General features: G+C 37.1%; 1 protein-coding gene across 4 annotated transcripts in view; it reads left to right on the top strand.

Annotated features, from left to right (window-relative positions):
* ZNF407 (zinc finger protein 407) overlaps nt 1-21,964 on the top strand; it is a 458,743-nt gene that overhangs the window by 162,779 nt on the left and 274,000 nt on the right. For 3 of the 4 annotated variants that reach the window (XR_012427389.1, XM_005586435.5, XM_074023023.1), the window contains one exon: nt 8,019-8,093. Coding sequence is in view for 3 of the 4 variants with exons in the window: in XM_005586435.5 (XP_005586492.3) it covers nt 8,019-8,093 (75 nt within the window). In the remaining variant the exon portion in view is untranslated. Of the gene's footprint in view, nt 1-8,018; nt 8,094-9,495; nt 9,711-21,964 lie in introns of those variants that run through there. The other variant, XM_065533616.2, reaches the window with a different exon arrangement.

Here is a 21,964-nt window from a genome sequence, read left to right as displayed (position 1 = left end):
AAATATATCACCCTTAGAGGGTAAGATGAGGAACGAGAATTGACAATAGTATGAAAGAGGAAGTGATCAGAAGTGTTTTGGAACTATCAGTAGAAGCCAAGTTATTAGAGAGCTTAAAGAAGTAGTAAGTAATACCTTTACGCTAAAGTTTTATGAGAATAATTGTTTGAATAGAATGCTGTCCTGCAAAAGCTAAAATGTGATTCATTTACAGTAATGTATTTGTACCACCTGAAAATTTATTATAACACATTTCAGAATAACAAAAAGATATACCGATTTTGCAGTGAATACTCATTTACCAAATGTGGCCATTACAGTTGAAATCCTCTGTGTATATTTCCTTCCGTACCCACCAGGTATGTGTTTGTTTGTGTGTTCATTTATTTCCTAGCTTTGTGGATTGAAAGGGCTTAGACTCCGTGATACTCCTGTAGCAGTGGTCAGAGTTAGCACCCAGGTCTCGCTGTATAAACACCACTACTTACTGTAAGAAACCAGGACTGATTGCAGGTCCGGAGCATGGACAGTGATTGTTGGGCCTGGAAGGCTGGTTGTGCTAGAAAATAAGGAAGAAACCAACAGTAAGAGAAGTGATGTCAAAAAACAGAGTAGCCAACTTTAAAGAGTTTCCAGTGGCCAATTTTGGGAAAACTTGAGAATTACAAGACATATTTACGGTAATACATTATAAAATATGATATAAAATCCAGGAGTCCAGATAAAGTGCTTTAGAAAGAAAGTGAGGGTGAGAGAGTATGTCACAGAAAGATGGGGGAAAATGGTTAAGTTTCTCTATCAAAGAATGCTAGCTAACTAAAATAGAAGGAATAATAGAACACTGCTGTTTTGTAGCTTTCAGAATAATCGAGTTAGGCAAGATTCATTAATGGGCGCCTATCCCATTGGGAGAAGGTTGTTAGTGAACAGGATACTCACACAAAGTCAAAATGTCACCTACAGATTACTTAATTACAAAGGGCAAGTAAGTATTTATATTGAAGAAACTGAGATTACTACCTTAAACAAATAATCAAGTTTAGCATGACTAAAGGGGTGTGAACCTGACATTACTTTTATCCTGATGCTGTGTTATTGGAAGTACCCAACATACATAGGCGATGTTCTTGCGAAAAATGTTTAAACTGAATCAAATCATGAGGAAACAATCAGACATACCATATGTGGGAGATTATTGTAAGTTAGGTTGCTCAGAATTTTTGTCACTATACAAATAAAGAAAACGAGGGTAGTTGTAGATGAAAAGAGACCAAGGAGACATAACGAAACACAGTGAGTGTGTCTTATAGACTATGTAGTAGATATTACTGAATCAGTATTTTCTTGAGTGTGATCTTGATCCACAATGGGTAGAAAAATGTCTTTCTTTGGAGTTGTATGCTGAAGTTTTAGGGGAAAAGTATCATCTCAGTAACTTACTTTAAGATGACTTAAAGAAAAAGTACATATTAATACATTCCTAGTGAGAGAGAGCGCAAGTAAGCAGGTGTCCCAAAACATTAATGATGAACTGGTCTGGAAAGGGTACAAGTATTTCATATATTGCCTTTTCAACTTTTCCAAGTCTTAACTTTTTTTCAAGAAAGAAGCTAAGAAAAAGAACAGTTCACAATTAAAAAATAAAAGTGTGATAGATAAAAGGATAAACTGTAAACATAAAATTAGATATGAAGTTGTTTATCAAAACTTTGTAAAATAATTATTTATCCTTTCTGCCTGCTAGGATTGTTGCTGGAAGGTTTCTACTTGTATTATTATTAGTTTTCTTTACCTATTTTTCCCATGTCAGTATTATCTATTCCACTCTACCCTTCACACCCATCTTTTGCTGCTCAGGTCAGAACAGTGTTTGTGAGAGTATTCTGACACAACCGTAAGTTGGATACAATGTTTAGTTCATAGTTTAACTGTGTTACATAGCTAGCCATAAAATGGTTATTTAAATTGTTCGTGACTGGTTCTTGGACTGATTCAGTACTTTGTAGCTAAATATCTGATGGTGTCAACTGCAAGTATGTAGTAATCTAAATAGACATTATCACATAGTTTCTCAGATATTTGTCAGTTCCCACAAATATTTTTTCTTATAGTTTCTTATATTTGAATCAGAAGTTCAAAACCAGTCCTCATACTCAACACCAACTTTACCATGCTCTGCATGCTTGTGTCTCTCCAAAATTCACATGTTTATACCTGTATTAGGCTGTTCTTACATTGCTATAAAGAAATACCTGACGCTGAGTAATTTATAAAGAAAGGAGGTTTAATTGGCTCCTGGTTCTGCAGGTTGTAGAGGAAGCATCGTCCTGGCAGCTGCTTGGCTTCCAGGGAGACCTCCAGGAACTTACAGTTATGGCAGAAAGTGACAGCAGGGTGACATGTCTCACATTGCTGGAGCAGGAGCAAGAGAGAGAGGACGGAGGTGTTACACACTTTTAAACAACCAGATCTTGCGAGCTCTCACTATCGCAAGGACGGTACCAAGAGGCTGACGCTAAACCACTCATTAGAAATCTGCCTCCATGACCAACCACCACCCACCAGGCATTGGGGATTACAATTCAACATGAGCTTCGGGTGGGAACGCAGATGCAAACCATATCAATACCTAATCCCTAGTGCAATAGTATTAAGAGTTGGGGCCTTTGGGAGCTGATTTTGGGAGAGCAGAGCTTTCGTGAATGGGATTAGTGTCCTTACAAGAAAGGCTTAAGGGAACCTGTTTGCCTCTTCTGCCTTGCGTGGACACATAGAAGACGCCCTGTGAGGAACAGGCCCTCATTACACACTGAATCTCCTGGTACTTTGATCTTGGACCTTCCAGCCTCCAGAACTGTAAGCAGTAAATGTCTGTTCTTTATAACTTATCCAGTCTAAGGTATTTTGTTGTAGAAGCCCTGACTGAGTAATGTAAGCAGTTTCTAAATTGTTTCCTGAAGACACAGTTCTAGTAGATGTTTCCTATGACAGAAATATTTAGTGGTCCGATAAGGTTAGAAAATATTATGCAGATCTCCTATTTCTTTCCATTTCACCATGCTAAACAGCACATACATGACTGAGAAGTCTATAGAACTTAACTTTTTTTTTTTTTTTTTTTTTTTTGGAGATGGAGTCTTGCTCTGTCACCCAGGCTGGAGTGCAGTAGTGCAGTGGCGTGATCTCGACTCGCTGCAAGCTCTGCCTCCTGGGTTCACACCATTCTCCTGCCTCAGCCTCCAGAGTAGCTAGGACTACAGGCGCCCACCACCATGCCGGGCTAAGTTTTTGTATTTTTAATAGAGACAGGGTTTCACTGTATTAGTCAGGATGGTCTCGATCTCCTGACCTTGTATCCTCCTGCCTCGGCCTCGCAAAGTGATAGGATTACAGGTGTGAGCCACTGCGCCTGGCCAGAACTTAACTTTTTTAACCTAGTGTTATCCAAACTTATTTGAAAATTCCCCCTACCCCTACTTTTTGGTAACATTTGTGTTGTCATCCTGAAGAATAGTCAACCATAGGAACCTGTTTGGCACAAGAGAAACGCAGCCAAACCCCCATGCAGTAAAAAATCCAAGTGTAGGTTTTGACTCCTCAAAAACATAGCTACTAATAGCCTGCTGTCGATCAGAAGCCTTACCAATAAAAGGAACCATAGATTAACACATTCTGTATATGTATTATATGCTGTGTTCTTACAATAAAATAAGTTAGAGGAAATGTTAAGATAATCATAAGGAAGAAAATGTGTATATTTAGTATTCTTTAAGTGACAGTGACTCATCATAAAGGACTTCATCCTTTTGATCGTCACATTAAGTGGGCTGAGGAGTAGGAGGGAGGTTGGCCTTACTGTGTCAAGGGTGGCAGAGGTGGAAGAAGATCGTAGTAGAAGTGGACTTGGGCCATTCAGACTCATGTTGTTCAAGGGTCAGCTGAGCTGTATGTACTTTAGTGGATGAGTTACATCATCTCCCATGACTCTCAAATTGAAATAATGTTATAGTGATAAACCTAATGGACTGAAGAAACAGGTCTTTATTATATGGTGTATAGTGTACAAGAATTTATTATGAAATAATGTTAAAATAAGAGTTTTTTTTTTAACTGGAATGTAGGCATTACTACTGCATTGCTCTTTTTACACCAAAATAAGTTGAACTGTATTAGGCATTTACATTGATTGCAAGTCAATCAATATTTTTAAAACATTATTATTTTTTATTTAAAGGTATTCCTTCAGATGATTAGATGCTTGCAAATGGATGACTTGAGCAACAGCAGTTCTAGCGTGGGTCTTGGCCTCGAGCAGTGGAGTTGACCTCCTGTTCCACAGGCCTCTTGGATGTTCAGTAGACTTCCTTATGAGCATGTCCCAGACTGATCTCCTTCAAAACAGCTCGATTTCTCTTAAGCCAAAAATGGATCATTTCTTTGATTTCTCTTTCAGACTCTATATCCAATCCATATAGAAATTTGGTTAGCTCTGATTACAAATACATATCCCAAATCTGACCACGTCTTCACTGCTAGCCTTTGTCCAGGTCACTATCACTGTCATCTTTGCCTGGATTATTCCAAGAGACTGTTGATCTCTCTCTTTCTCTCTCTCTCACACCACACACACACACACACACACACACACACACACACACACTCAGAACAGACAGGAGTGCTATTGAAATGGAAGTTGAGGCTAGGTGTGGTGGCTCACACCTGTAATCCCAGGACTTTGGGACTTCCAGGCAGGAGGATTCCTTGAGACCTTGAGTTTGAGTCCAACTTGGGCTTGGGCAACATAGTGAGACCCCTGTCTCTACAAAAAAAGTTTCATTAGCCAGGCCTGGTGGCACATGGCTTTAGTCCCAGCTACTGGGAAAGCTAAGGTGTGAGGATCCCTTGAGCCCTGGATTTTGAGATTACAGTGAGCTATTTTTAAAAAATAAAAAAAAAAAGCAAAAGTAAGTTGGACAAGTGACTCCTCTGTTCAGATGCCTGAGATGGCTTTTCTTCTCACTCAGAATAAAAGCTGAGGCTATTGTGGCCTTCATTGTTGCCATTCTCACCCGCCCTCTTTTTTCTAACCTCCCTGGATGGGACTGTCCTCCTCCCCACTTACCAGCCCCCAGGTTTATGCTCCCACGTCACTGCTGTGAGAATGAATTGAGACTCTGCCTTTAGAGGTCTGTGATTGTGCTCTCTCCTGCTGGGGTTGCTGGTCCTTATTCCTTGGCAGGCCACGTGCCTTCATCCTCTTCACTCACAGGTCTCATTCCTGAGCCACCCAAATGTAGAATTTCAACTCCTTGCTGACATTTTAAGATCCTTGTTCTCTAATTTATTCTCCAACCACTTGACACTGCTTAATATGATACATATTTTACTGTTTTTTTTTTTTTTTTTTTTTTTTTTTTCTTGTTGTCTGTGTCTCTCACTAGGTTGTACATTTTTTGAGGGCAGGGACTTTTATTTGTTTTAGTCACCTGTGCATCACAGCTGCCAAGAACTGTTCTTGCATAATGGTAGATCTTTAATTAATAAATATGTAAATTAAATGTATGTGTGAATGACTAGCACTGTCCACAGAGGAGTGGCTCAAGCTTAGTGTCAGTGCATCCTATTGATAAGCCACAGGTTGTTGAGAATGCTTCGGGAAGGCATGACTCGAATGGTCTGGTTTTCTCATAGGTGCAGGACCCCTTCACAGCTAGCACATAGTAAGTGATCAGTAAATGTGATGAAACAGGGAGTGAAGGTATGAAAGAATGAGGGTTTATGGGGAGCAAGCCATGTCAATTGGCTAGCTTTCAGATTTGCCATCATTTCTGTTTTATTTCTGGTGGTATCTAGATTATGTATATATATTTTTGAAAGTTATGTTAAAAATTTTAAAACAATAATGTTACAGTGTTAGTGTAGGAGTAGCCTACATTCAGTAACCACATATGGCTGTCAATATTATGTGCATATGGGTCAGTAATTTAATGCTGGTCGTGCTTGGCTTATATATTTTTTTTAACTGAGGATGATTTTGAGGCTTTTACATTATTTATACTTTAAGCCAAATTTAAAGAATTAGTACTTCTTTTTAAGTCCAGTGTTGGTTGAATAAATATTTTGCATTTGAATACAATTGAGCTGTGTTACAGTATTAAAACTTTTTCCATTTTTCTCCATTATAATAAAAATTATCATTTCACTAAATACTCAGCACTGGAGACATTCGGCACGCGTTAGGACATTATATCAGGCAAAAGCTTTTTCTCCCTGTTTACTCTAGTTTCTTTCCCTGTGCCATGTAATATTTTTGCTTCAATTCTTAAAACCTAAGTATTTTAATTAATAATTTTGTTTTCTCTTAAAAACTGCACTATGGATTCTAAGTTCAGATCTCTTCAGTTATACTTGGTCATGTGAATAAGCTGTGCATTGCAGCTTTGGGTTTTTAACCTTTGCTCTTTGCTATTAGCTTTATGTTTTTTTAATTATAGGACAATGGAGGACAGTAGGGAAGTTATGACTTAAATTCACTTATTATTACTGTGTTCTTTTTTAAGGAATGAAAAATGTTATTTTGTCAAAATCAAGCAGAAACAAATACAGAATTTTTGTACTTTTTTTTTTGCTCAGCTTTTAATATTATCACAGTTTTTAAATATATGATAATTCCATTTTAGTGATTGATGTTGGTACCAGTTATTTATAGTTGTAAAGTGTGTATTGACCATAGTTGTTATTACCTAATATTTAAGTAGAATGATTGTTATTTTCAGTGCATATAAGTGCATTATTTGGATAAAAAAGTCATGGTCATTTGGCCTTAAACCTGAGATTCTGTAATATTATATGAAATTAAACAAAATAAATTAGACATCAAAAGAAAAGAAGCATTTTTTTAGAAGTCATTTTGCTTTTGGCTTTTGTCACAAGTCTTTTCTGCAAGGATACAGTACTTTACAGTCTTACGTTGCTCATTTGTGCAAACATGTCCAGATGAATTCAGTGTTTAATGTTGAGAATCTTATAACATGCCAATTTGATTTGTAGCCCTTCATATCATAGAATGCTAATTAAAATCATATTTTTGCATATGTCATGTCTTTCATGTACATATGCAAATAGATTCTGTTGCCTTTCAGCTATTAGTAATTAACTTTATGAAGGACAGCTGTAATACATAATTAACAAAAATGTTTGCAAGCCCTTTTACGCTGAAAGTTACAACAGTAAATTTTCTTTCTGCTGATAGAGAGCCGTTTTAGTTTTGATGCTTCTGAATGTTTCTGATCTAAATTGTTTTAAATAATCACATGATGTAATTAAATTGATCCTGCACTGTGTTCAGGGGTAGAATGGCATTCATGTACTGCTGATTCCTGTCCAGTTCATATTTATGTCAACAAAATTGAATTAAGTAAGCTGATTTGTGTATAAAATAAGATAGTATGTCAGGTAATACTTTTTGTTTGTTTTAGTTATTGATATCTAGATACTTCAATACAATTTTTTTGTGCTATAGATACAGTAAATATTTGTATTATTTTTAAAAACCTCTCTTCAAGTTATTACCATGTTTTTAAGGAAGCTCCATGAAAGCCATTCTTTTTCTCTTTTATGGTCCTTTAAATATTTAATAAAATGACATTTTCTCAAACTCATTTCCTGATTGAAGTGTGTGATGACCTCGGGGCTGTGCATGTTATACTGAGGTATTGCTTCATCCTTCTTACCACCTGGAAGTGAAGACAGGGATTGAAGAACTACAATCATTGTGCTCTTTTGCTCACTGTTAGGGTATCCAAGACGAAAATGAACCAGTCAATTTAGATGTAGACTTCTTTTGAAGTCCTACAATATATTTAATCTGTATGCAAGCTTTGGTGTAGCAAGAGTGCCACTGTAATATGCTTTTTATGCTATGTTTGCATATATATGTAATTCTTAAGTACTTTTTGTACAGATTTCTTGCGGAGAGTCAAGTTTTACTTTTATAATTACCTTTATTTATTTTTTAGGGTTGCTTTTGTGATGAAGAAGCACTTAAATACTCATTTACTAGGCAAGCATGGAGTTGGCACCCCAAAAGAAAGGTAATTTTCTTTTTTTTTTTCATTTAAAAATACAATTTGATTTTTATTTTAGGCTTTATTTAATGACATGACTTCTAGTATTTTTTTTCACGTCAGTTCATCATGTTTCTATTTGTGGTACTCTTTTGTCGAATATCATATTTTATGCCATTGTTTCACAAAAATTTAACATATTTTAATTAAAACTTGAGTCTAGAAGTAGTTGAAAGCATTTGGAGGACTTTGAATTTGTGAAACAACCTTGAAATACTAGAAGAATTAAATTGGAGGGAATTACCTTCTGAAAATGCATTTGAGTTTTACAAATATGTAAAACTCAACTTTGTTTTATTATATATTCTTATTTTGAGGTTTTAAAATAACAGTTTTGAATTCTTACTGTAGACTTAAAGATTGCTGATATTAAAAAGAAATACATCTTGTGTCATCCCCCAAATAATACTACAGTTGCCATGTCATGAAAAATAACACTACAATTACTATGTCATCAACTGCCAGGTTTTCTTTTTTCTTGCTACTGTATCATAATTAGCTTCATCACATAGACTTAATTATATTAGGTGAACTGAAATATAGCAGTGTCAGCTACCAGGTGAACATGGCTACTTCTGATATTTTAAATCTTTAAAGCGTGCAGCTCACTCAAAACTAACGTGAGCACTGGCAGTTTTCTTAAAGTCAGGATAGATTTTCAGCCCCCCTCAGATTCTCCAAGGTAGGATCCAAAATTCTACAGATACCCTCAGAAATTTTAGTTTTTTAAATGCTGTTTTCAAAGGTCAATAGTGGTGCATTTTTTTCAGTTACTCTGAAGCCTGAGGTCTTCAGTCATATTTGTAAATGTTTAATAGTCTTTTTAAAAATATAAAATGCTCTTAGCAGTATTTTCTCTGTTTATGGGAATTTAAGTTGACCTTTCTGTCAGGCGTATTGTTTTCTTTAGTATAGCAGTATGGGCACCGACTGCCACTGAGTCAAAGTGTTCGAATCTTGGGATGTCTCCTTTGCACCCATATGTTTGATTTCCTCTCTCTCTCTTTCTCTCTCTTTCTGTCTCTCTCTTTCTTTCTTTCCCTGCCTCCCCCTTCCCTTCCCTTCCCTTCCCTTCCCTTCCCTTCCCTTCCCTTCCCTTCCCTCTTCCTTCCCTCTTCCTTCCCTTCCCTCTTCCTTCCCTCTTCCTTCCTTTCCTTCCTTCCTTTCCTTCTCTCTTTCCTTTTTTCCTTTCTTTCTTTTGCTTTGAGATGGAGTCTCACTCTGTCACCCAGGCTGGAGTGCAGTGGCGCACGTTGGCTCACTGCAAGCTCCACCTCCCGGGTTCACACCATTCTCCTGCCTCAGCCTCCCAAGTAGCTGGGACTACAGGCGCCTGCCACCGCGCCTGGCTAATTTTTTGTATTTTTAGTAGAGACGGGGTTTCACCGTGTTGGCCAGGATGGTCTCAATATCCTGACCTCGTGATCAGCCTACCTCCGCCTCGCAAAGTGCTGGGATTACAGACTTGAGCCACCATGCCCAGCCGATTTCCCGATTTCCCGTATCTTTCTTTGTAACATTGTATTTAATAATTGCAGCCAAAATACATGCATTGAATGTGTCAGGGATGGATTATTCTTGAAATTTAAAAGGATGCTATATTTTTAAAAGAATAATTTGGGACATGTCAAAGTTATGTTTCATAAGTGTTGTTTAAGTATGTAGAAACAGAACATATTTGTAATTGCTATATTTTCATTGCTTTCACATGCATTATCTCAATTAATCCTTCTTTGACCTTATTAGCAGTTCATTATTATTCCAGTTATATAGATCTAAGGACTGAGCCTAGAAAATACAATAATTTATTCAATATCTCATAAATAATAAATGATGGAACTGTTACTTTTCTGACTCTGATTTCAAAATAAATTTGAATGAAAGCAGTCGAGATTGTGTAAGTAGTAAAAAGAAAATATTCCCAACTGTATTTTTAAATAGTATACATTTTTAATTTAACTATGTCATTTTGGTTTTTACTTAGAAGTTTTTTAAAAATTGAAGAATTGTTCATATTGTTTCACAGGGAAAAATTGATCTCCCCATATATGTGTGTGTATGTATATATGTTCATGTATTAAACACATTAAAATACTAGACATACCCTGTATATTATAAATTTGAGAACCAAAAATTTATTTATTTATTTATTTTCATTTACCCTTTTCGTTACATTCCAGGATACTTTTTTTTCCTTTTATTTAATATTTATTTCTGTCCTGAATACATAAAGGGAGATTAAAACTGAGGCAGGAGAAAGATTGGATTTCTCCCCTCTGGCACATGGTAAGCTCTTCTCAGGTACTGACACTGTTTTTGTCCTCACATCAAGAAATGAATCTCAAATGGGAAAGCACACCCACCATGTGGATCCGTACCTTTTAAGTACTCCAAGCAGCAACATTCTTCTAAACCAGACATCTTCTATTGAATTGTTTTTCCTTGTAAAAATTCCTTGAGAGGACTTCTTGTTTTTGACGTCTGCTTATATGGCACTGTTTCCCGTTACAGAGAAATACTACACGGGAATGCCAGGGCCCCAGCAGTAGTATAATTTTCCAGTAGACACCTGTAGCTAGAGCAAATCAAGATTTCAGTGGTGTAATCTAGAGCCAGCAATGCCAGTCTCCTCGTTTCCATTTCCTGCCTTCCTTCTGGTGGTTTTAGGAAGCAAACCCTTCATCAGCATGCTGAACCATCAGTCTGGGCACAACCGTTCTCTAAATTAAGTTAAACATTTTTCTTACCTATTTAAAGCATTAAAGCCTTGGTTATACTTTTGCAAGCTTGCTGTATTTTAATTTCTCCAGGACAATATAATCAGTTTTAAAAAATGTTTTGAATTTGATTCTCCACTCTAATACATTGCATATTATAGCAAATAGTAATAGAAGTTAGCTAAATAGGCTGTGACAATTAAATTAATAATGCATTTTGTTTGCAAGTATTTAGGCCTTGTGCTTTGACTGATATATGCAAAAATTATAATTTATTAAAAACAAATCCATATGCTTGTACTATAAAGTTTGATGATCCAATATATTTTGTCAGCATGACTGTCCTTAGAAACAGAAAACTAAATTATTTCAAATATTTTCTTTGAGACTCTGTGAACACCTGAGTGATGGCTTGTGTAAGATTATACTGTTTTGTTCCTACATCTGCATTAAATTATTTTAGTGTAGTATCCTCCAGTATTTCTGAAATCCTACACACTTAAATTCAAACAATTACATATAACCACATTCAAATCACATTCTAAAATAATAAACTCCAGTTAACTTGTGAGTTCATTTGAAAGTATTCCCTATTTTAAATGAGTAATTCTCTTTGTGGTATAAGGAAGCCAAAGCATCTTTATGACTCTTTGAATTCACTAATAGTAATCTAGAAAACGAGCTTATCTACAATTATCACAATTGGAACAGCCATACTAAGTATATCTTCTGTGAAAGCCAGGTGCAATTACAATGGAAGTGGATGGTATTAGTCGTTCAGTGCTGGAAATCAGCTGGGCTTTGAATGACTGTAAATAGGAGGACAGGGAAATGATTCGTGTAGAGTTTTGCATCTGATCCGTTGCTTTTGTGGTGTCAGAGATGCTGTCAGGACATATCTCCACTGGCAGTGTCTCAAGAAGGCTGATAAACTCAGAAAACTACCAAAGAAGAATTTTAAATTAGATGAGTGTATCATAAAGTATAAGCGTTAAATAATTTCATAACCCAGGAAAAGTACTTGTGTTTTTACTGGTGAATATTCAGATCAGAACCTTACATATTTCTTCCAGTGCAGCCATTTTTGTTGGCATCTGTGAAGTTTCCTACCCTCAGTGCACTGTTGTTAGCATAGCTGTTGGGTGTGTTCGGACTACTGGGTTTGGCTCAAGGCTTGTTAGTATTTTTGCTTAGGCTAAGATTTTCTCTGAGGTTCTCCAGATTACTGAGCCCTTAAATTTGTGCTGGCCTCTCCCCTTTTATGATACATTTGGGATTTGGGGTTAGCTGTCTCTCTTTTAGCAGCAACATTGATCTTACTAATGAGCCGAATCTTTACTCCACCTAATGTAATTGTGGGGAGATGTCCCGGAGCCCTGATGCTTGTTCTGATTTCTTTGAAGCCACTATAATGGGACATGGCATTGTGCAGGTCTTTTGGAGACTCTTGGCTCCTTTTTCTCTATTTTCTCAAAAACTTGGATATTTATAAGTTGAAGTGGTATAAAAGCATCATTGCTTTATATTTTTCCAGCTTAAACAGGAGCGTCACCTTTTTTTATGAAACATGAAAATATCTGAAACAGCAGCACCCGCGGAAAAGCACATGCACCTGGCATGCACATGTCACTCACATGTCACCCACATGGCATACACGGAATGCACATGGCATGCACGTCACTCACATGGCATGCATATGGCACACACGGCACACACGTTACATGGCATGCATATGTGACGTCACGTCACGTCACATATGGCACATACATGGCATACACGTCACTCACATGGCACACACGGAACACCCACATGGCGCACATGGCATGTAAAACATGGCACACGGCATACCATGCACATGACACACATGTCACATGTCACACACGGCACATATATGGCACTCACATGGCACATACATGTCACACGGTGCACACAGCATGTACATGGTATGCACATGTCACTCACATGGCACGCACATGCCACATGGCACACATGCCACGTGGCACGCATGTCACTGCACGCACACCACATGTCACACATGGCACATACATGTCACATGTCACTCACATTGCACGCATGTCACATGCCACACATGGCACATGTCACATCATATGCCACACATGGCACACACATGGCACACACATGTCACATGGCACATGCGTCACGTCACACACATGGCCTGCACTTCACTCATGCACACATGGCACACACCATACACACGTCACATGACACGGCACACACATCACATGTCACACACTTGTCACTCATGTCATGCACATGGCACATGCCACGTGTCACCCACATGGCATACAACACATGTACGTGGCATGCACTTGTCACTCACATGACTTGCATATGGCACACATGGCACACACGTCACTCACATGGCACATATATGTCATGTCACACACATCACATGTCATACACATGACACATACGTGGCACACACGGCACTCACATAACACTCACATGGCACACACATGATGTGTGCAGTTGTGAGTGATGCTTCACAGAGTTGTTTAGAAGCTTAGATGCTGTTCTATGAGAAAAACCATGCGTTTATGAAAACCGTGAGGAACTTATTGGGGAACAGATTAAATTTTTTCCTATTAGAAGATATTCTGTTTATCATATATGATTTATCTCCTAAGTCACAGTTGTCACTCTTTTCCACTTTAAAGAAATAACTTCTAAGTTGTTCTTGTTGCATATATTTTATTTTATTAAACGGAAAACAGTTTTCCTCTATGACTCCATAGTGAATTTCTATAAGGTAAACACTGTTTTATCATTGAAATGGGTGATTTATTCTAATGGATGTGTTGTGATAGTGTCTTCTGACTGATATGTTCTTCATGGGTTCCTTCTGGAATATTTTTTGTAAAACTTTTCAGTCACCTGTGTGTCGAGGCTTCAGGCTCTCCCCTTTACCCACTACTTATTAGTCTTTCCCTTATTTCTTCTTTTCTGTCCATAGTTAGGAATATATTTTCTTTTTCTTTTGTTTTTCCCATGAGGGCCAATTTAGGAAAAATAAAATGTTTATGGGCTTCTCTCCACCTTAAAAAATATTTACACAGGGACTAATTCTGTTGGGCTAAAGTGGAGGAAAACATGTCCGTTCTTTCCATTCTGGGCTGCTTATTTTGTTGAGTGGGGAAGGGGGTTATATTTTGATGACGTACTGCTTTTACATGAGCTGGGAACTCTTTTTGGTTTTTCATTTTTTCCATCTCTTAACCCATAAACCGTTAAATATAAATAGTATCTATGATCACATGACCTGGTTTTATTGTAAAAAAGTAGGATTTTTTTGTTTTTTGGTGACGGAGTTTCTCTCTTGTTGCCCAGGCTGGAATGCAGTGGTGTGATCTTGGCTCACTGCGACCTCCGCCTCCTGGGTTCAAGTGATTCTCCTGCCTTAGGCTACTGAGTAGCTGGGATTACATGCGCCCACCACCACACCCGGCTCATTTTTTGTATTTTTAGTAGAGACGGGGTTTCATCATGTTGGCTGACTGGTCTTGAACTCGTCACCTCAGGTGATCCACCTGCCTCGGCCACCCAAAGTGCAGGGATTACAGGTGTGAGCCACCATGCCCAGCTGTAAAAGTAAGATTTAATAGTGTGATAGTCCTGCCAGGTAAATTTGTTCTACATGGGAAGATAGCTAGAAGTCTTATCAATTCATCTAAAGCCAAAGTGTTTATTTTTAGAGAATTTCTCTTGTACTGTGTTTGCTGATAAACCAACAATTTACTAAGGCACATGTGGAGATAGGAGATATGCCCTCATATCCCACCAAAGTTATCTTGCTGGGATTGGGAAGCATTTCTAAATTCTGTGGGTAATTCTGTGGGTAATGTAGATGGTCTGTGGTTGCTTCGTCACCAATGTGTTATTACTAGCAGTAATATTTTATAACTTCTGCTTTATAAGTTTTGCAGGTGACAGTTAACAAAAGTCAGCATCTGTGCTGCAGAATCTCAGGATTGCAGCAGATACTTATGGCTCCTCTGCAGGGTAGAGAGCCCTCTCTTCAAGCTTCTCTCTTCGTTGGGTTCCTCAGCTCTTAGGAAGCAATGTCACTGGCACTCCTGCCTCAGTTACACAGTCAAATGCGACATAAAATATCCGGATTTCATGTGTTTGTCAGTTAATTTACTTTGATGTCATGATTACTTATTTCTTCGATTCATTTCTTAATGTACTTTCAGTTTTAGCTTTCAGTTATTTCCATTGCTAGAGAACTGCTTTTCATCACTGCCTTGTTTCATTTTCTTCTTTCTATAAATTGACTATGCTGATTTAGCACAGTTATGACAATGACTTAAATTTAAGACTGTTTTAAGAAGTAACCTTATAAAAGTTATATATTTATTGTAAAGATAGTATTTAGGAGGCTGTTCATGGAAATACAACTTTCTTTTAAGACTCAGAGGAATCATTTCTCTCTGGTCTTTATTCCAGAGAAAGTTGTACTTTTCTCTAACACTCTGTTGGCCTTTGATACTAGCAAATCATGTATATGATTGAGTTTTCCTCTTTATGTTTACTGCTGGGAAGCTCATGGCCAAAATTGTGATCCATCTCTAGTGAGCAGGATGGCCTTAAAGGAATGCATTTTATTTACTACTGTTATTTCCAGTTTTATTTATTTTTTCCTTATGGGAAGTCCCATTTTATGTCAGCAATATATTTTAAAAACTCCATAAATCAAAGCTCATGTAATTCAAGGGCAGTTTTGCAATAGAAATTGTGTTTGAGTAAAACCAGTATTTTTCTGGAAGTGCATGTATCTTTAGCCATTTGGTTTTGGGGGCATTGCATTGAGCATTGTGCATCCCTGTGATTGGGTATATTTTAATTGTGCTCGCTGTGTTGCGGGAAACCGCTGTGCATTTCTGTGTAGTGCTCCAGTGGTGCTTTTTACTTTTCAGAATTATTTATTTAAAACCACGCTTGCTTCTCAAGTTTGCTGAGCAGACCCGGTTAATAAGTACTCCCGAGGAAAGGAGAGGATTCCTTTCCTTTTATACCAGGGTCCTTGCTCTCTAGCTGTATAAAAAATACTGTTTCTTTTAGTATATCTTGGTTGTCTTGGGGAAAAAAACCACCACCACAGTTTACTACTTTAGTAGAAATTATCATGATAGAGGTAGTGAGTTTTTAAGTGTTAGTTGTGTATGTCACAGAAAGTAGTTTTTGTTTCTTGGTGCTTCTAAGATTCACTCCTTAATTTTAATCTAGGAAGTTTCTATGTATCCTGGATATTATTTTATTTATAAAGTAAATATAAAATATGAATATATAAAATAAATAAATATTATTTTATTAATAAACTCAAATATTATATGATTTTATTCTTTAGGAAATATTGATTATCATGTAGTTATTTATAATATGTGACAAATAGAACTATTATTCATGCTTAAGGGTTTTTGTGGAGGTGAATGATAATGGGGCATCTTGTTTGTTCACCTATTTATTCTCTCAATAAACATTTACTGCTAGGTTCTAAGACTTAAGCGATCTATAGTGTTTGAAGATGACACAGCCTCTGTTCTCACGGACTTTAATCTTGGGGTTGGTGTCACAGGTCAGGATAGAGAGGCAAGACATACGCAAAAGATAATTTCCGTAGGTGTAGACTGAGGATGCCGTTCCAGGGAGTGTCTGGGAGAGGCGCTACTTTAGGATGAGTGGTTAGGAAAGCCCCTCTCGAAGGGTATTTGAAAGGTGGTTAGAGCAGTTCCACCAGAGAGCACATTTCAGGTTACCTGGGAGGGGTGGGAGAGCTTGGTGTGTTTTGTTCCGGGGTGCCTTGAGCTGAGTGGTCTTGCGCACAGGGTTGGGGAGAGCAGTCTAAGATAAAGAACTAAGATCCCAGAGTTGTGTGCGTTGTTTTAGGAAATGCTCACCAGTGAGGGTATTTTATTGGCAGAAGGGGGTTTAGTGGAGAGAATATGGGCATGTCAGGATGAACGTGGGAACTGAGTTGGAATCCAGCTGAACAGGCCATGGCTACTGTGCCAGTCGTCTTTTCCTCTGTCTGTAAGAGAAAGCTGAGAACTCCTTGGAACTGTAACTCTGATATCGTGGAGTGCAGAGCCCAGGGAAGGAGCCTGGGCTGGTGGATTCACAATGTTTCTGTGGCATTCGTCCTGGAACTCCACCTCCTTTTTCCTGGTTTACTGCCTACTGCCTGGTCTCTTCTCTTCCCCAGTCACTAATTTAGTTTCTTTCTCTTCAATTTCATATTGCCGACCAGCCTGCAAATAACCCTTTTAATCCTGTTTTATTTTGTTAAAATCTTTCCCTTACCTTTGTATCTGTGTTGTTTTTTTTTTTCCTCTGTACTTTTGTTCTACTGGTTCTCCAATACACTCATATAACATCCCACCTCTCGTGGTTGCCGGTCCAGATCATGCCTTTATTTCAAGTCCCAGTCTGATGCCCTGGCTGCTGTCTCCTGTGAGTCCTTTTCTTGTTTACTATATCTTTAATTGATCTTCTTTTTCATCACATTCCTATGGAACATTAGAGAAAAAAAGGTAATACATATGTTAATATGTGTTTAGATTAGAAATACCTTTATCTTATTGCTTCCATCTCCCCAAAAAGAAACCAAAAGACTGTAATAATACTGCATACATTATAATTATGTTATTCAGTACCAGTTCAGTGAGTTATTAGGCCAGAGATATATGGTTAGTACCCTTATAATCTTTACTAAAATGGCAATTATTTCATTCTCTTGCCTCTTATATAGAAATAAGATAAAACCGAATTCTGTAGAGATATTGGACCATACCTTTTGTAGTATGAACCTTCCAGTTGCCCTTGTGTGTAATAATACATTGTTGTCTGCTGTGATAAATTAATTTTTAAAGGATTTTTCTTTTCTGCTACCATTTAGTCTAGTAGTTCACTCAGATTTGGGGTACAAGAATATCTGCCGTTTTTAAGTTTTTAAGAATTTAGGTGTTTTTCTTCAGTTGGCATCTAGAATATTTTTGGCCATTATTTCTTTTATTTCACTTAAATTACTTTTAGAACACTGGGGCTTATACAGCTGGACTCTGACTAAAATATGCCTTAAGCTCTTATCTTTAACTCCCAGTCATTGCCAGAATTAAAGAGAACAAAGGCCTATATGTTCACTGCAGTCTTCAATTATGCCTAATTACTAACTTTGATACAGTTTCATTATACAGTACTGACTTTTTGTGAGCAGTTCTTTATGATGTCTTGGTAGTTGCTTATAAAAGTCCAAATTAAAATTTTTCGTGAGGAATTTTCAGGAAACAGAATCTATCTGAAGTAATTTTTGTCAAGTTGCATCAAAGCAATTTGATCATTTTTATGAGAAACAAGATATTTTTGTTTCATTATGCTACGGTGCTACGATAGGACAAAGGAAATATTTACATAGGTTATTTCTACAACAGGATTTCCTCCAGTTCTTGGTCCTAGGGCCACTTGCATGATTGATCTATTGTGAGCTTCGAACAAAGGGATCCTCTATTAACACTGTGGTGTTTTCTCACACTTAGTACTCATAGGAGAAAACAAGCAGATGTTTGATAATCCCATTATTTGACATCTTGATCTTGTGGTCATCCTCCGGTTCTGCAAGATGTCTGACTGTCATTTCCGTTACTCCTTTCGAGAGCATTAAGGCACTGTTTGATATTTTTAAGATATTGCTACCTCCTCGGGTTGAATCATATGAACTTGACATTTACTATGCTAAAAACGGTCAAATATTGTTAATTTCATATGAGTCAAACTAATTTTATATAGAAATGTTTCTAGTATATGATGTCAATATAAAGATCTGCTTTTCAGGGAAATAACCCTTTCCATTGAGATTTAATTTAATCCAGGTTTTTATTGTTTTGTGAATAATGATTTCCTAGACATAGCATTGGGCAGTAAGCCTATCGTGGAAGAAGGCTGGTCAAAGTGAGATGAGAAGCAGTGTCACCCTGGTGAAATGTATCAGCTTTTGGTGAACCTGACATGAATTTATCGACACCGTCAGTATTTTCACTCACTGCCATTCAGAAAGCCATGGCTCCCTGTACTTTATTTTCAAGGCTCAGATTTTTTCTCATTCTGTGGTGCCTTTCCTAGATTCCATTCCAAATAGTCACATCTTACCACTTAGAATGCTGATTTAGCACCATTCTATTTTGCCTTCCTTTAAAAAAGGCATTTGTCCTGTCTCCAGACTAGATGGTTAATTTCTTGAGGGCTGGTCTCAGCTTCTCTTTCCTGTCTGTGTGTTGAAGAAGGGGATTCACATTCAGTAAGTACTACTGGATTTAGGATACTAAAATCTTCATTGAGATTTTTCTTTTTCATGATGGTCTTTTACTCAGCCTGTCTAATTTATGATACACAGTCCCAGTAGTATTGCACCTTGCGTAGTTCTATGGAACTTTATATGGCACTGCTACTTACCGAGTCACTCTCAAGTTCATCGTACTTAGAATGAATGTTGTCTGTGATGCTGAGGACAACGTTTCCCCTCCTTGGTTGGCAGCTTTTGGTGAAACTAATGTGATTTTATAGTTCTAAAATACAAAAACAATCATACTGTTTAAGTATGGAATTTTATCATTCTAAAGGTACTAATTTTTTTAAAAAGACATCCAAGGCATTTTTAATTGTGAAGGTCTAAATAATCTTTGCTTCGTTTTTTCATGCTAATCACACAGAGCAAAGGATTATGGGAAACAGCAGATTCAGCAGAACATGTAGATGAAAGTGTTTATTTAAATTAGACCCAAATTTTCTTTGAAGTTAATTAAAACAATAATTTCTCCTTTCATTGTCAGTGTGCATTGCAGTGTTTAGAATGCCTTTTTCTCTTTTCCTGTTTATGATTATGCAATATGGATATGCCATATATTTTTGGCAACTAGATAGTGGCAGACTTATTTCTGGATAACAAGTCTTCTAAAATTTATGCCTTTTGCCTTTGAAAAAATTATATTGTTAATATGATAAAATATTGAACATCAGGAGAAATTTTAATTAATGGCATGACCCCAATGCTTATTTTTAAAATTAATACTTATAATAATGACAATATATGAGCATATTTCAAAGTTTCAGTGTGTTCAAAAGAATATGAAAATATTCTTCTTCTTTATTTTCAAACTAATTTCTTTATTGTTGGTTTTCTTAGCATTAACTCTTTTTCCTTAGCTGAAACAAAAAACAACTTTAAAACTTACATGGAACATAACTGTGTGAAATCAATAAAAGCCAAGCTGCTATGGTCGAAGCTGGAAGAGGGTCACAAAGACCATGTCAATTGTGGAGCAGTTTCTCCACGTCTCACAGAATCTATGAGGCACTTCGTCAGATTAAAGAAAATATCTTTTATATACGCAGCTCTCCTCTCTTATTTATTTGCTATTGACTTTTGTAGATTTAACATCCGTAACATTGTCTATTCCTAAGACATGAAACTTAAATTTCTGTAGATTATTTTGAACGGGCGTGTTCAGAGACCACTGTGACAGAGTTCTTAACTAGTGAGAGAACCCACAATGTGAATCTCAGTATTGTTTTATTAATTTTTCTTTACTCATTGTATGTTTCTAGAATATCTGAAGAAGTGATTAAAAACAAAACAGTTATGTCAAAAGAATCCAACTGCTGGAGTTGGTGAAGATAAATAATAAAAAGTATTATGGATATAATCATTGTTAGCTAGAAATACAAGTTTGGCATAAATCGATGTCTGGAGTGTAATATTTCTAGTTTTCAGGTTTGGTGTTAAATTCACAAGTGTTTATTACTAAATGAATAAGTGTTTATTACTAAATGAATAAATAAGGTAGCTTTGTGGCTTGAGGCATGATCATGATTTCCCACATTCATAAATAAGATCCACACCATATGCTTGACGTGTAAACAAAGAAAAAGGGATTTTTGAAATTTTTATTTAGTCCTTTAGTACAAAAACTACCCCATTCAGTAAAGGAGAAAAGTTTGTTTCTTGTTGGATGTTATGAATGTAAAGTGTGACTTTCAGCAAAAATGTAATTTGTTAGAAAATTGTTAGTGTTTATTGTAAGATTTTATCTGAAATAACAGTGGTGAAATAACTTGAGCAGCTCTTCAACTCATTACTATGATGAGAAGAGTTGGATTTGGACATTTTATTTTAGGAAGTATTTTTCTTCCTATAACTTGCAGTTGGCGGAAGAGGGAACATCAACTGACCGTGTTGTCAGGAAGCGTTTTCCTGGGAGGAAAGACCTTCTTAGAGGAGAAGGCCATGAGTCAGCGCGTGCTCTTTGTAGAGGAGAGCAAGCCTTCTCAAGTGGGGTGTCTCTCATGGAGGGAGAGCTACCGCCAGGCTTTCAGGCAGCTGACTTGCCTCTCACCTGTTAACCAGGACTTCATCAAGCTGCCACCATCTGAGAAAGAAATGTTGATTAGTGCTGTCTTAGGAAATGGAGACATTTTGATAGAAAGTTGCCAGCTACCAGGTGTGACGTTGAGTCCGGAGAAGTTTCTCTCCGAAGCCTCTGGTGTTTGGTTTGTCACTGAGCTCTGCTTTAAGGCTGTTTTCCCTCCTTGTGAGAACAGTGGCAGAAGCCTGGGAGATCCAGCTGACCTGCCTTGTAGATCCAGCTGACCCGCCTTGTCTTGCCGCCGTGTGCGTGCTGTCAGCGCCTTCACATGTGTATTCTTCCAGCCAGCTCCATCATCTGCATTGTCTATATTTTGGTGCCTTAGGATGATGTTACCCAGTAATGAGGTACTCAAGACAGGCTGTGGAGTTCCTTTTTCTCTTTAGTGGCATAATTCGTAGCTTTATTAATGATCTTATATTTACAGAATCACTGAGGTTCTAAAGGGGTCACATAATTTTTTTTTTTTTTTTTCAGAAATACTACTTGACCAGCTTTTATGAGGGAAGGTCTATTCTACTGGGCTTTTTAAAGGCCTCTGTTCATATGCCTTGCAAGTGTCATTGGCTTACTTTATTTAATTTGTCCTAACGCTATGTAGCTTATTGCAGAATAACAGAATCATACAGTTTTGGATTTTAAGAGAACCTTTAAATTTCACAGATGTAAAAGTTTCAGAGAGAAT

This window comes from Macaca fascicularis, chromosome 18, assembly GCF_037993035.2.
Source record: "Macaca fascicularis isolate 582-1 chromosome 18, T2T-MFA8v1.1".
NCBI lineage: Eukaryota > Metazoa > Chordata > Mammalia > Primates > Cercopithecidae > Macaca > Macaca fascicularis.
The sequence above is the reverse complement of the archived record's forward strand: the minus strand, read 5'-3'. Positions and strand labels throughout refer to the sequence as shown.